Raw genomic sequence first — 15865 nt, 5'->3', positions numbered from 1 at the left:
TGGGTGGTGATGGTAGTGGGTTCTGCACTGCCAGGGCAGGCAGTGTTTCTCATTCTTGACTATCTATGGCCAAGGGACATTGACTGCAGTCTTGAAAACCTTTTTGGAGTCATGGCTCCCTTGCCCTGGCACATGCAGCAGGTTATGTGAGTTCCCAACAGCTCCTGGAGGACACAAGAACCTCTCTGTTCCTGAGCAAGCCTGTCTCTCCGGTGGTAGGATGGCTGCTTGCTCTACAGCAGAAGGGCAGAACAAACAAGGAAATGAGTGCTTCTGAAGGCCTCAGCATAAGACAGAGTGTCACGAACTCTTGGGAAAAGAAGGCTGTTAAAGTCAGAAAGCCTTGATGTTCTCAGTGACAACAGAAGAAGGCAACGGGGGCCTGCCACCACCTGCAGTGGCTGCACAACAATGGGACATCTGATCCCCATCTCCCTTCTGTGGATTGCATCTCCTCTCTCCATGGCTTGTGGAAGGAATGTGTGAAGGGATGCAATTCTGGGTTTCATGTGAAATGAATGGAGCTTGCATGGTTCCAGATCCTCACCAGGGCTGGATGGAGGCAGCCGTGAGGGTGGCAAGGCAGCCTGCTGGGGTGGTGTAGCTCTTCTCTAGCACACAGCCCACAGTGTTTACCCCACATTCAGCAACGCTGACAAGGAAGAAGCTGCTGCTCCCTCCACATATCATATTACTCCCCTGCTTCAACTCCCCATCATGCCCTGACTCCAGTCAGCTCTGCCTGCCTGCCCTCCAGCAGCGTTATACATGCAGACCATGAGGTCCACTCCTTCATGGGAGCAGTGCAAGAAAGTGTGCAGAAGGGGAATGACGCACGTAGAAATTACTTCAGAGGGGAAGGTCCCCCACAGTCAGCTCAGGAGACAGTGCCTTCGGAGACTGCTAGGAGGAAACTGTGACAGTGAAAGCCTGAGAGAGGTGGCCTTTTGCCTTTATCACCTTAGGAGGCGGTAGGGGGGGAGTGTGACTGACTATAGACAAAAGCAGGCACTGACTTTGAGAGGGTGCTGCAGGCTGGAGCCATCCAGCTTCACTATTCAGAAATGCCACAATCAAGATGAGACCAGCACACAGCAGCAGTGAAATGCAAGGAGATACATACCAGACACCCTCAAGCGAGGAGCCCCTCTTATAACTCTTTTCAGGGCTGACTTAGAAACTGGAAATAATAATAATAATAATAATAATAATAATAATAATAATGTTGTCTTTCCTCATTAAAGACTGACTGGGCTTTATCAGCACTAAAAGAGGTGCAGACCTTCCATGCAAGACAATATTAAGCAAGACTGTTTACTTATTATATTACTGTGTTAACTCTGTAACTGGTTATGTCACCAGAAATCATGTGGCAGTCTTAGATTTACTTTTCTACCTCCAGACAGGTAATGTGGGGTTTGCTTCTCTTTAGAACTGATTTTCTCTTTTTATTCTGACTACCCAAACAGTCATTCTGTATCCTTCAGTCTCTTTAGTCCTGGTCTCTGGAGGGGCAGATCCTTTAGGAAATCTCTAATACTCGTGATATTGCAAGAAAGCTTCCTCTGTCCCTCAGAGGAAAACCCAGTGGCTGGGACAGCAAAAGCACCATTGACTCTGCTGGTGCTGAACAGAGGTCTCTTCTTGAGGTTGGTGGCGACATCCACAGTGGTGGCTGGGTATTTCATCTGAGGAAGGACAGCCTCTAGGAGATGAAGGACAGCCCACCTTCTACAAGAAGATCTGACATCTTAAACTTCATTGGGTAAGCCTTGTTAAAAACTGTGGAGTCCTTACAAATATCTTCACCCCTTCAACCGAAGATTTTTCCCAAATATAGTTTTTCAACAACAAACCCAAGAGTATGAAGTACTATCATTCCTGAGAGCCAGCTGGTTTGGTGGTACACGCCAAGGGAACTGTTTTCAACATAGCCAGGTCATCTGAAGAAACAGCCTCCCAACAGTACGGATTGACTGCCCCACACAAGTCACCTGAGGCTCAAAGTAAGTTTCTCGTGCCTGCAGTTTTGGACAGACTAGTCTGAGTCAGAGTTTGATGAGATGACACCTAAAATTCTCATATGCTGCCTCTTGCCACTAGTGAGGGTGGAGCTCAAACAGGTAACATGCAAAATTCACAGGAACGGGTGGGATCAGGAAATTAATTTTATTTCCCTGAACAGCACTAAAAATGCCCTTGTGATCCCAGTGCATTTGTTGTAACATAGTAAGAATGTGATTAGCACTTAATACTATTTAATAAATATGCTGATTAACGTAGGCAACAGTAATCAGTACTTTGCACAGATTAACAAACTTGACCAGTCAGTGGTGTGAAACAATCATGAGGATGTGTTATATTAACTCTGCTTTGTGTTTTGGGGTTGAATTTGGGCATCCCATCCTAATACCTGAAGAAACCTTCTTCAAAAACTGAAGATACATTTGGCTATGAAAGGAGTCTCTATTTCTTTATTTTGCATTTGTTGCTGAATGGGGGGGGCAAAAAACTAATCTGTTATTTGGGGTGCTGTGAGAATGGGAAGAATAGAATTAATTTCTGATCTGAAACTTTATAATGTCTTTTTTTGATCAGGTTTATAAGTCAGCAAGGCTTTGAAAGAACAAGATTAAGTGTCTGTTTTCAAATCCAAATGATTTGGATAAATCCAAATGAGAGTAGATACTTTTGGTGACAGTTTCCCCCGACTTGGGGACCCCAGGAATCCTGTAAAGCAACTGCAGAGGTTCCTCACAACTCCCACTTGGTCCCCGATTAAGAACTGGGACAGCCAAATATCCCTCAGGGGTGGGGTTTTCTCTAACAGGGCGTAGTTCAGCCAGACCCCACGTGATGTTTCAAAGCCTGCCTTCTTCGTGTCGCTTCTCACAGGCCCGGTGTCCATAGAGCCTTTGATCACAGCACATCTGTCCTCTGGCATCCTCTTTCTGCAAACTTCCATTCTTACGGTCTAACATTTGCCAGCAACAGCTCACACACACAGAACCCTGAGCACAAACACAGGCTGGGTGGAGAGTGGATTGAGAGGAGCCCTGAGGAGAAGGACCTGGGGCCATTGGTGGACAAGAAGCTCAATGTGCACTCACAGCCCCCAATGCCAACTGCATCCTGGGCTGCATCCAAAGCAGCGTGGCCAGCAGGTTGAGGGAGGTGATTCTTCCCCCCTGCTCCACTCTGGTGAGACCCCATATGAGGTACTGCATCCAGCTCAGGGGCCCCGGCATAAGAATGGGGATATGAACCTGCTGGAGCCAGTCCAAGGGAGGGCCTTGAAGATGATCTGAGGGCAGGAGCGCCCCTCCAATGGAGACAGGATGCTGGGGCTGTTCATCATGGAGGAAAAAAGGCTCCAGTGAGACCTTATAGCAGCCTTCCAGTACCTAAAGGGGGCTACAAGAGAACTAGAAAGGGACTTTTTACAAGCACTTGTAGTGACAGAACAAAGGGGAATGGCTTTTAAATGAAAAAGGGTAGGTTTTGGATTAGATATCAGGAAGAAATCCTTTACTGTGAGGGTGCTGAGACACTGGGACAGGTTTGCCCAGAGATGATGTGGATGCCCCATCCATGGAAGCATTCAAGGTGAGACTGGATGGCACTTGAAGCAACCTGTTTGAGTGGAAGGTGTTCCTGCCCATGGCAGGGGTTTTGAACGCGATGATTTTTAAGGTCCCTCCCGACCCAAACCATTCTATGATTCTGTATGATTTGGCATTATGACTTGAGTAAATTAATAATTACTGAAGGGGGTTTCCAAGGGCAGAAGTGTAAGCTTCTCCCAAGCCCCTCCGAGGTAGTGCAGAAGCCAGGGCAGGGTGTCCGAGTTGTCCTCCTCCCTCTCCTGCTGCCAGCACATGGCCCATCATGGGGGTGGTGGTGGGCAGGAAATTTCAGGCTGGTAATTGTAATGAGATTTACTCAGTCCTGCTGTCTCGTTTGCCCTGTATCACAGGCACCCAGGATATACTGTATCTTGAAAACTTGCTTGACAAAGAGTGATGGCAGCTGCACTGGGGCAGGTCTCAGCAGAAGGGAGCTCCATAAATGACTTGCTGATGACCTTTGATTTGACTACCAATATGTAGCAAGCAAATATTTAAACCCGTGCCCTTAAGAAAGGAAGCACAGCTTTAGCATGGGGAGCTCAGGCAAGGTGTGCTGCTATGACAGTCCTGGGCTGTGCCCAGGAAGGGGCAAGCAGCCTTCTTACCCTCCTCTTCCCCTCCAGCAGAGCACCCTGCCCATCATGCCCTGTCCAGGGAAGGGGCAGATGCTCAGACCCCAAGTTGGGTGGCTGCTGTACCAAGGAAGGCAGGAGTTTTAAAGCTGTTTCAGGCCCAAAGACAAAATAAGTGTGGCCATTCCTCTTGCCCACATTGCCTGTGACCCCATACAAGCAGAGGCTGTGTGAGGGGGAGGTCACCTCTGGATCTGGCTGCCTGCTGTGAACTAGAGCCCCAGGGGGCTGGACCCAATGCTGGTCTTCTGCCGTGGCTGGCACCCACATACTGACGAGTCTTCAAGAAATCCACTGGTGTTGGTCAGGTGGAGCAACAGACCAAGAGGGTATTTATCCCTCAGAGTGGTGCTGAATTAGCTCTTTTGGTCAGTTTATAATTAGGTACTTGCACTTAACAGTATTCTTTCTGTTGGATGTTTATAGTTTTGTCTTTTCTTTTTTAAACATGAAAATAATCGGTCTTAAAATAAAATAATTTTTAAAAAATACCCTGGGAAGTGATCTATAAAAGGAGAAAATCCTTGCCAAGGGCATGCCACAGCAGCGAGCCCAAGCCACAGAAAGCCCGGTTGAAGGCTTCGCTTTGCCGCAGCTTCTCAGAGGTTAACCAGGGTCTGTAAGCAAACAGCTTAAAGAAGGAGCCCGGCTTAGTGCCTGGGTCTTGGGCTGTCCCAGAGACTACCAGCCTAATGCCCTTCCAGCAGCCCCTCCCTCCCAAAGGCGATGCTGGGCAAACAGAGCCAGCCCTCGCCCTCTCCTCACGCAGCAAGGAGCGGGGACGGCCCGGACCCGCACTGGGGCTCAGGGGCATCGCAGGAGAGGGTGTTTCACTTCAGACGGGCGCAGAGCCATAACAGGCATTTGTGTATATAAAGCCCGGAGCAGCAGCCCGGGAGGATTGTTTAGCACAGCCACACCTCGGCTCACTCGGCAGCACGGCGAGGCGCTGCCGGAGTGCCGGCAGGCGAACCCCGAAGTACGCGAGAGTGGGAGCGATCTGCACATGGGCCCCCGCCTGCTGCTCACACTGATGCTGCTTCAGGCAGGTGAGTACCACCCCTCGCTCCCTCTGCCCTGCCATGCCTCCCCCTGTGCAGGGACAGCCTCTCCCCTTGCCATCGGCTTTGCGTGATTCACGGCAGGACCTCCGTGTGATTTGGCCAAGTGAGGAAAAAAAGTGTCACTAGACAATCCTCAACCTTACAGTGAGGGACTGCCTAAGTGAGCTGCCTGCTTGCCTCACTTCCCAGCCCCAGCTATGGCTTGCATAAACTGTATAAACACAGGTCTTTTTATTTTTTAATAGTTTTCTGCTACGGAGTTGTTAGTGTCTGTTTTCATAGAAATACCTTCTTTTTATACCAGTGGCCATGGAGTGAGCAGTTTCCAACTCATCTGAATTTAAAATAATTTTTAAAAATTCTGTTTATAAAAGCCATAAATGATGGCTAACATAAAGCCCCTACACACAGAGGCAGCAAAACACTAAACTGGCATATCTGAGGTTATACCTGCAGTAGACTTTTGAAAGAAAAAACAACCTCCTGCCTTCATCTACAGCAAAGGCTGCCAGTTTAAGCAGGAAGTAGCGCTAAGTTGTCAGATTCGCCTCTGCTCACCTCTCTGCAGGTATGTTCTTCTCTAAGGTGCTCCATTAGTAGTTTAACTAATGATTGGACGTGCTGCTAACGGGATATTTGGCTAGAAGCAGGCTGCTGTGGAGACTCAGACTTTTTCAAGGCTTTCCGGCTGTGTTGGCTTGGCTGCCTAGTGTAGAGAAAGCAATTTCAGTTTTTGGTCAAGTTATTAGCTGTGCACCTGAATATTAAAATGTACTTGCTGGGGCTGACCTCTCAGCTGCAGCAATGTGCTGCTGGCTCAAAACCCAGACAGCTTTCAAAGAACAGGAACATCAGAGGCTGCCTGGATGCCTCTTGCAGAACACGCAGCCCTAAGCCCACTAATTGAGTCTTTTGGACTCCATTTCCTTTGGGGCTTTCTCCCACTCACTTTCATGAGCAGTTCTGCACTGTAATTACAGTTCCCTGATCCTCAGAGATATCCCCAAAAGAAGAATGGCCTTTCTTCTTCTGGGTGAGGTACAGTTACCTTATACCAGCCTTAGCCATTTTCAGCCCATGGCCAACAGACCAAGCCCAGCAGTCCTGGCTTAAGAGGCCAGCAAAAGACAGCTGAAAAAAAAAAATCAAGCTGCTTGTCAGAAGGCCGGAATGCCTACAAAGAAGTTTTTGTCTCCATTGGAACATTTTCAGGGTCTGCAAACTGCAACAGGTTGAAAAAGCATGATTTATACCACCAAATCCAAAGCAGCTCACTACTTGTGATTTCCCCTGAGAGCTGAGCCCCCTTCTAACTCTGGAGCCTTGCTGTTTAGACAAGGAAAATAAGTGGTCTCTTTAGTTCTCAATAAAACCCATCTAATGTGTTTTTAGCATGAAAGCTGAACACTTAAGTAGTGTTCAGGTGAGAAGCCGCTTGCTTTTTCAGGAATGTGCATTGAATCCCCTAGGAATGCCCCAGGAAGCAGACAGAGGCTGTGTTGGAACAGCCTGAGGTGTCAGTCCCTGGGGTGAAAATGGTGGCACCCGTTCCTGCTGGGGGGTCAGGCTGGGAGAGGGAGCAAAGCCCTGCCTTGTCCTTCATGGGGAGAGCCCCTCCTTGTCTTCACTGGCACTTGGATTGGGCTCGGAGGGCAAGCTAGCCCAGGAGATGCGGGAAGAGGCCCAAGCAAGGGGATTAGAGGCTAGGTTTTAAAAGGAAAGCAACTGTTTTAATAATAGTATTGAGTCCTTGGGTGGTTTAGGGGATTAATTAGCCCGTGTTTGCACAACACTTTGAAGAGGTCAAGCATGCTGCAATAGCCAGGGGCAGGTGGCAAAGCAACCTCAATGGCGCGTTCCCAGCTCCCAGGCATCACCTCCCTCTCCATCCAAGCATGCCCGAAGGTCCCCCTGTGTGTTTTTGGAGTGGCTGTGCATGGGTGGGATGAGCAGATGGGTTAGGCTGTCAGGTTGAGGATTTTCATCCTACCAATAGAGCAGTGCAAAGTGCATTTGGTCCTTCACAGTAAATCCAGGCATGAAATGCTCCTACTTGTCACTATAGCATGATAAGCAGCAACGTTTGCAACTGAGCATCACAGTGGGTTGAGTATTAGGGACAGGCTACTCTTGGTGTTCGTAACACTGCAGGACTGAGTCTGTGGTTTCTAAAAAAGTTGCAAATTAACATGCACAATCATGAGACTGTTTGAAAGACTTGTAATTCACAAATCTCCAGAGTGGCTTGGGTGGCCATCCATACTCTCCAGCTGACACAGAGCTCCTTTCTTCTTTTTTCTTTAAATTAATGCAGCCCACCTGTTATGACTTAGGTGGAACATAATAACGGAAACAGATGCAAGTGTTGCCAGCACTTCCAGAGTCTCAAGAGAAAGAGGATACATCCATCTTGGCTGAGGGAGGCACTTTGTCCTTGACAAAGTATGTACTCTTCACGCTCAGGGACTCATAGCTGTCTCTCTGTGCAGATTAAGAGCACTGTCAGTACTTTCTGCCACCTGGACAATGGTTAAAGGATCCTGAATAGTGGGGGAAACTTTGATAACGAAAAAAATCTTGAGCAACATAGAAACCTCACTTCTTTCCACAGAGCCCAGGTTAGGTCTGGTTGCCTGGTTGTAGTCTGCTGCTTCATGTCCCAGTTGGGACCATAGCATAGCTGGAAAACTTTCCCAGGTTTGGGAGCTCTGGGGTGCAGGGAAGCCCAGCTGGCCCTGCATGGTGCTGGCACAGACCTTGCAGAGCTTTACAGCTTGGGCTCTGTGATGTGCAGGACCAGGCACACTGCTCCTGGGTGCAATACAGCTGCAATCACACACCAGTGCACCAGAACTAGTAAGTTCTGCTTGAATTGAGCTCCCATGGAAGAAAGAGCCTGCTCGGGTATTTTTGCATCCACCTTTTGATTATCCCAGGCCTCAGACAAAGCTCCCTGCGGAGTACCCTTTGCCAGCTGAATGTCACGACTAGTTAGATTGTCAGGGCTGCACCCAACCAACCAGTCAAAATCAAAACCATCTCCCTTTAAGGACTGTAGGAAAATCAGCAGCAGGCATGTTTAATCCTTGTGTGTAACCGTGTTCTGTCTTTGCAGTTTGGAATGGTGCTCTGGGAAAATCCCATTCACTGCACACTCGAGGAATCGTGGAACTGGCTGGAGCTATATCGTGTGGCACAGGACGCTCTCCCTTGGCATATATTGGCTATGGGTGCTACTGTGGACTGGGAGGACGAGGTTGGCCTAAAGATAAAACAGATTGGTAAGAAAAATCTCAAGTACGTGTCCAGAAGCAGCGCGAATCTCCCTACCCTTCTTTGTTTGTGCTACTGTGAGTCCACTGACTCATTTGCTGCCTTGTGGACAGGGAACTTAGTACATATGAACATACTGGGGATTTGTGAGTGATGACCCATGCATCTCTTGGGATGTGAATGAGGGCTTAACCTCCTTCTGGATGACACCAAAGCTCTTTGGACCTTGTACTATGTGGGGTAGAGGGCAAAGGAGAAACCAGGATGTAATTTCTTGAAATAACTGAATGTTTTTTTCATAGAGATCAAACCCTGCCTGACAAAAGGAGAGTAATCCAAGGTATTTGGAGGGTTATTTCACCCAGGTCCTTAAAATGGAAGTGATGGGAATATCACTGTTTATTTTCTTGAAGAAATCCATATTGATGCAAGGAGTAATCAAACCTGTTGCCTTAACTGCCTGTTAGTTCACATTGAATCAAGGTAGAGTAAGAGAGGAGAACATGTTATTTCCCCTTTTCTTAGTTAGTGGGGCAAATGTTGAGCTTGTTATTCCCAAGGAGTGTTGGAGGTGTTGCAATGAAAGGCTTCTTTCCTGTACTGTGCAATGAGCATCCGAGTAAAGCTGAGCATGGTGAACTCTTGTCTGCTCTGAGCCTGTTATTTGCAATCTCACCAGGTTTGGAATATCAGAGTCAGAGCACACAAGTCTATCTTTACCTACAGTCAACAGGCCAGGTGCTACTAGTAAGCAAGCCCTGCTTTTAGGAGGGGTGAAGGCAGTCTGCAGCTCACTGGGAAGGAAACTGAGCTTTCCAGAATACCTTGCTGCTGGAGACAGTGCACATTGCTACAAAACCAAATTTTGCTGAGTTTGCATGACAGCAAAAGCAGGGGAAAAGGAAGAAAAGGCATCAAGGTTAAAGGCCTCTGTGGGCATGAGAGAGAAGTTGTCCCTTAAAACTAATGGAGCTGTCTTCATTAATGCAGTGAGATGTTTCACTACCAAAGCCCTCTCATCATGTCCCTTTATTTGTCTGTGAAACATTTCATCTATGAAACAGTCAATATGGGGCTCACAAATGATGAGTAACTGCAGTAATACCTCTTGACCTGCTTATCACAGCAGTGTGTGTGAGGTGTTTAATTATTTTTAACAATTTAAACAATTTAACAAATCTCATAACAAAGCCTTTAAAGTAAAACACGACTTCACTAATTTGGAGTATGGCTTTTATTGAAGGGCCAGCAGAGTGAACTAAAAGCTGTTTTCCATAGAGGCTGAGTGATGTCCAAATGTAGGTGACCCTGGGAGATGCAAGTAGTCAGCACCCCTGAAAAAGAGAGAGTAAAATATGGCCAGGTGTTCATTAGGCAGTGTTTCTGCTGTTGTTTAAATTCCCTGGAGTATGGATTTTATCCTAAAGGAAGAAAATGAGATTTTTCAAGTGGAAATGCCTCAAAATATCAGGTAGTTTGTAAAAGGGAGGCTTGATCCTCTAAGTACATTCATTATTATTCCTTACCTGCAATGTTTGGCTGCTGTAGAAAAACTTGAAAGATTTATTTAGGTTCTTAACTAGGAAGAATCAGCAATGCCACACTAGATTTGGCACTAAAAATTTCCATTTTCTGTTTGCTAGAGAAATTGGTATCTAAGAACTACTGCAATGAGTAGTGTAGTTGAGTACCCCACACCTGTCAAAGTGACCACATTATTTTCCATATTTGCCATTCTAAAAAAGAAATAGAGTGGCAAAACTACTGGCTGTGAGTGACAAACACTGTTTGAAATTAGTCACCCCCTTGTCACTTCTGGGTTTGTTACCGAGACCCTTACAAAAGGAGTAATTTTCTTGTGTGTAATTCAGTCAATCTGTCTAGACAGGGCTAGAGTGCTTCTAAGCACCTCTCTTTTATGTGCAAAAGGAAAAAATGCCATTGAGTGGGTAAGCCTTTTATAAGGTTTATTCCACATACTGACTTTGATGTGGTGTTGTCAGTAATTACCTTTTCCCTTTTGTTCCACTCTCACAGTTCCATCACTTCAAGACATCATGGCATTTCTTCCACATAGAGGCAATAGATTTGTTCCTCCTTCTCCTTTTTGTTCCCCTGGATTGCTGCAGCACCTGTGTTGTAAAGTAGGACCTGAGGGTGCTCAGCATTTCCCTGAAAACACCATGAAAGGCAGGGATGCATATATGACTCATCTAAGTCATGGAATCATTAAGGTTGGAAAAGATCTCTAAGATCATTGCGTCCAACTGTTAAATCCCGGCAAACTCATCGGGAAGAGTAAGATTTCCCCTCTGTCGCAAAGTTAAAGCAAAAGGAAAATATGCACAGCAATGAGGGTGCTGTTGATGTGACACACACAACGTGACAAATTCTTACCTTAGTGGCATTTGCTCAACAGCAGGGGTCTGGCCAGCTGATCCCTGCGGACCAGCCGGAGCTGTCTGTAGCCATTAGGGCTGTCTTGAGCAGGTTGTTTACTAGCCAGGTGACACAGTCGTGTTTGTTTGCCATAGCTGATGGCCAGTGCTCTGCCATGGTGTTGGTTGACTCTGTTTGTGTTGGTGTAACTGAGTGTTAGCGGGTTATTAAAAGCTTAGCACCACTCTGACCCAGGTGCAGCAAAGGGCATTTCCAGACAGGAGGAGACCATCTGAAGGTGGCAAAGGACAACAATAGGATTCCTTAGTCTTTGTTCCTTGGCGGTTCTTTCAGATGTTTGTAAAATAGGAGCCAAAAGTCTTCTCAGTTTGTGCTGCTGTAAGCTATCTGTCACCTTGCTGCAGCTGTGGGTATCATCAGGAGGAACTGCTGTAAGGGGAGCAGAATTGTGCCCCAAATCCTGTGGTCCTACAGAGTTTATGTTGTGTCACTCTATGTTAGATCTCTGCAGCATGAAAATATGAACTATGGTGCAGATGTGCATAGAGGGAAGATAGGTGAATGCCTTAGATGTAGATATTTTTAAGGTTCATAAGTTAACTGATACAAATTTCGCCATTGAGATGAATTAATTTGTAGCCAGCCCTCAGAACCTGGATGGGCCAAGGAGCATGTGGCCGGTCCAGGTGAACTGAAGAGATGAAGCTTCTTGATGATACTGAGGAAGGCAAGAAACATCCCAGTTCCAAATTTTGGGATGAGTCTAAGCCTAAGCCAGTGAGCCACAAAAGCACAACTTACAGGAACACTTCAGCTCCCTTTCAGCCAGATCACCGTGTCTTGACCACACATGCTTTCATGAGGGCAAAAGCTCAGAGGAAGAGGTACAGTGGTCATGGGAGAAAATATGACATTAACGAGCTCCTGAGACACGTGAGCCTTCCCAAAGATGCCAGGATACTTGGTTCATCAACAGATGATTTACTGACAGGCCGGGGTGAACTCTGCTGTCATGAGCTCTGTGTGAGCAAAGCAGCCCTGGAGTCTGTGCCAACAGTGGAATGCAGGAAGACACCCAAACTCTATCCTTTCATGTCTCCCAGGTGCTGCCACAGCGGTAAGTAAAGGCTGTCTCCTGTAGGGGGGGGGTGGTTTCCCTGCCTCCTCTGCTGGCACCAGGCTGACCAAAGAACTCTGGGGCCCCCAGAGGCAGGTCTGTGTTTGTCAAGCTGGTTTCAAAGCTGCTTTAGGCAATGTCCGTTCTCTTCCAAGCTCTCTGCCCATTCCTTGCCAGGAGTCCCCAGCTGGAGCTGGGAGGAAAGCTGGAGCCCCAGCACAACCCATTCCAGATAACCTGAGATCTCCCCAGGCTGAAGAGTGGGAGTGGAGGCCATGGAGCCCACAAGCCATCTAAGTTTGGCAGGGATGCAGATGCGTCCCTGGAGACTTTCTGCTTGCTGGCGTTAAGCATGCCTGCTCCTCGCTGGCCTCTTCCCACAGCTGCAGGTCTTCAAGGGTGCTCTTCCCATTGCAATTCTGGCCCTACCTCCAGCAGGACTGTCCACTTTTTTACTATCCTTAAGCACTGCTAGAAAAGAGGCAGCCTACTTAGCATGGCTGCAAGACAGGTTAAATAGGATGCCAGCCTGCACCTCTGCCCCATGTGGGGCTCCAGCCTGAAGTCCTGGGGTTCCAGCAGGGATTTTGAACAGTGCAGAATCAAATGCTCTCGAGTGCTACAGGCAGACAGCGAGTGTGGGCTGTGCTCAGCTCTACAGCTGGTACCCAGTCAAGAAGGTTTGAATTGCAGTCACAGCCCGTCAGTGTCTCGCAGAGTTTGTTTTGACATACACCAGATGACTTGAGTTTTAGAACTTGTCACTTGTATTTACAAGTCTCCAAAAAGCTCCTGGTGGTAAAATCCATTGTAAAACAAAGTTTGAAAAGAAATTGTGAGAGTAAAACGTATCCCCATAATCCCCAAAGCTACTTGCTCGAACATTAGAAGACTATTTCTGCCTTATCAGAAGACCATATTCTACTGGTGCAATCCTCAGCATCGCCAGCAGCTGAAGATCTGCCAGCAGATAGGGGATGGGACACAGCACATCTGCAGCTGGTCTTTTCCAAGTTCCAGAACAACCTATTAAATACAAAGTGCTGGCAAAGGAATGTGTCACTTTAATGTACAACTGCCCTCCCTCCTGCCTACCCATATTTCCATAGCTGACTGATATTTTTGCTAGTCATTTTATGGGGAAAAGCCCAGTTTCTCTTTGCTGTGAAGGAACAATCCAAGCTGCAGATATGTGATGTACCACTGAGTCCATGGCGCGTGTGCCATAGGAGTGCAGGGGGCTGCAGTTGCTCTGACTTGGCCAACAAGCATGAGTTAAATGAATTCCATTAATTCCTTAACTGATGTCCAGGCAAGACCTGATGTATCCATCAACTGTTCTGCACAAGCCCTTGTCAGGCTTCACTTCCCCGGACATCCCCGGTGAGGAGGAACAATAGAAATGTGCTCTGAAGGCAAATCTCCAACCCCAGGCTACAGCACAGCAGGTCTTACTGGGATGTGAAGGTATAATGTCTGATCCCATTCAAACAAAAGGGATGAAGAGTTAAATTTCCAGGCATGCTTGCTGGGCCCAGAGTAATGATGTCCAGAAGTGTTAGAAGCAGAGCTGTTTGCGCTGTCATTTCAGTGCAACAGGAATTAGATGCCTGCTGCCTGACACTGTATCATAAATGCAGGCATTTTCAAGTAAAAGAAATAGAAACTCATTTTACGTGGGATTTCTTCTCTCTTTGCTACCATTAGGTAGTTTTGTTTGTGGAATGAAATAACTGGCAGAGACATATTCTTCAGTCCAGATATGCGACTGCCTGTAGGCAAATTTCATTCAATAGATATCTGGAATATAGAAAAGGCTGTAAGTTGTGGGGTCTGGTCAAAAAAATCACTCTGCTCTAATAGAAATGTTGCAAAGCCAGACTTTTGCACTCACATTAGATGAACAGTGGCTGGCACAGCATGGGAAGAGCTCAAGGAACAGAGGGGCAAGGAGAATATCAGGCAAGACTGGTAGCTAAGAAAAAAGTGGCCTTAGGTCCTCATTGATGGGACCCTTGAAACACTTTTACCAGTAAATATGTGATTATTCAGACCAGCTTAGCAAACATGGGCTTTTCTTATTTTTCAGATACAGGGTTTATCCATCAGAGTCCAGTGAAATCTGAAAAAGTTCCTATACTTGTTGCAGTTGGTTTTGGAGTAAAGCCCATGTGCACTGGCTCATCAAGTTATACATTAAACTGCCTAGTGCGGGGTTTTGGGGCTGTTAGATAACCCATGGCAGCAGCCTCAAATAAACAAGGCACTGCGCTTTTAAATAATACTAACCCAACAGCTGCATTTAAGCCACCTATAGGTGGGATGAGAGGTTCACTAACCCAAACTCAGTCATTTGCAATGTGGCCTTCTAAGCTAGTGGCTTTGATGTTCTTTATGGTCATGGAGTCATACAGTTGCATTCTATATAGTTCCATGTACGACTTTGATCACTTTGTTAGCTGCTGGCTCATAAAAATCAGGTACCTGGCCCTGCTGCAGAGCTTCTTGGCTCCTCTGCTGTGATCAGAGACACGTAACAGCAACTGATCCAGCAAGAGTGAAGGACGCCTGGTGGGCACCCTGATGCCCTCAGGTTTCTGAATATCCCTCTGGGAGGCTCCTCCTTTCAAAGCTGTTTTTTTTTTTTTTTGCCTTTTGAAATCAGTCTGTTTTGCAGAGGGAAGAGTTAGAAAGGAAATTCACTGACTGAGGAACGGTGGAATATCTTTACCTCAGGCTAAGATAAAATAATTTTCCTTTTTTAGCTTTGGCTGCTGAATTAAACCCTCATAGTTCACACAGTTCTAGAAGGGAGTGCTCCATGCTGGGCAGATTTTTATAAGCATTGCCAATTTACATTTAGCTGCTACTTTCTGATGCTCTTGGTCACAATTAAGGTCAGATCTGTTGAGAGAAAGAGGGCAGGGGAGGGTCAGATCCACTCACAGCACAACATGTTGGTCCTGCTGCCACAGCCTCTGATCCCTAAGAGTTGCTTTTTTAGGGAATTATGCCTTCTAAAACTGTTTCTTGCCTTTGATACAGAATCTCTCATCCTTGGCTCACATTTTCTTTTGCAGATAACCTGACAGACCGGTGTGAAAAAATGGTGTGCCTGTGTGATCAAGAAGCAGCCAAGTGCTGGGGAGCAGCCCCGTACAATCCACACTTCATCCTCTGGCCAGACTTTTTATGTGGACAGACTCATCCCACCTGCCATGTCAGATATGGGGGGCCAGAATAATATTTTTAGGACCTTTCTTCTAACAATTTGAACCTGAAGGTGCTGGAATAAAATTTTCCCTCGTTTTCCAGCTCTAGCAATGGTGTGAGAGAATTTCTGTTAGGCCAGGGTTTATGGGAAGGAGAGACAGACCAGGAAGGCACAGTGGTCTGGGAGGGAGGGATTTACCCTCTGTGTGAGACAGCACTTGGAATGTACCGAGCTCTGTCTTTGGGTGGACAACAAGCAAGTCAAGAGCTTATGGGTTAGGATTAAAGGGCAGACTAGTAAGGGTGACACTGATGTGGGTGTCTGCTACAGGCCACCCAAGCAGGAGAAAGTGGACAAGGCCTTCTACAGGCAGCTTGAAGCAGCCTCACAGTCACAGGCCCTGGGTCTGGCGGGGGACTTTAACTACCCTGACACCCGCTGGAGAAGCAAGGTGACAAAAGTGATATGGGGACTGGAGTATCTCTCTTATGAGGAAAGACTGAGGGAGCTGGGCCTGTTCAGTCTGGAGAAGAGAT

General features: G+C 47.0%; 1 protein-coding gene across 1 annotated transcript; it reads left to right on the top strand.

Annotated features, from left to right (window-relative positions):
* Nucleotides 1-5176: 5176 nt before the first annotated feature.
* Nucleotides 5177-15435, top strand: LOC103614027 (group 10 secretory phospholipase A2). The gene is made up of 5 exons (XM_017731649.1): nucleotides 5177-5310; nucleotides 8441-8606; nucleotides 12102-12115; nucleotides 14205-14286; nucleotides 15161-15435. The coding sequence occupies exons 1-5, from the start codon at nucleotides 5268-5270 to the stop codon at nucleotides 15357-15359; spliced, it is 504 nt and encodes a 167-aa protein (XP_017587138.1). The 5' UTR covers nucleotides 5177-5267; the 3' UTR covers nucleotides 15360-15435.
* The last annotated feature ends 430 nt before the right edge of the window (nucleotides 15436-15865 follow it).

This window comes from Corvus brachyrhynchos, unplaced genomic scaffold (genome assembly GCF_000691975.1).
Source record: "Corvus brachyrhynchos isolate BGI_N302 unplaced genomic scaffold, ASM69197v1 scaffold3, whole genome shotgun sequence".
In the NCBI taxonomy this organism is placed as follows: domain Eukaryota; kingdom Metazoa; phylum Chordata; class Aves; order Passeriformes; family Corvidae; genus Corvus; species Corvus brachyrhynchos.
This window is presented reverse-complemented; position numbering and strand designations above follow the sequence as displayed.

Coding starts and splice junctions, on each gene's coding strand:
- LOC103614027 (XM_017731649.1), top strand. CDS start 5,268: ATGGGCCCCCGCCTGCTGCTCACACTGATGCTGCTTCAGGCAG. Junction 5,311..8,440: donor ACTGATGCTGCTTCAGGCAG/GTGAGTACCACC, acceptor CTGTCTTTGCAG/TTTGGAATGGTGCTCTGGGA. Junction 14,287..15,160: donor GGTTTTGGAGTAAAGCCCAT/GTGCACTGGCTC, acceptor CCTTTGATACAG/AATCTCTCATCCTTGGCTCA.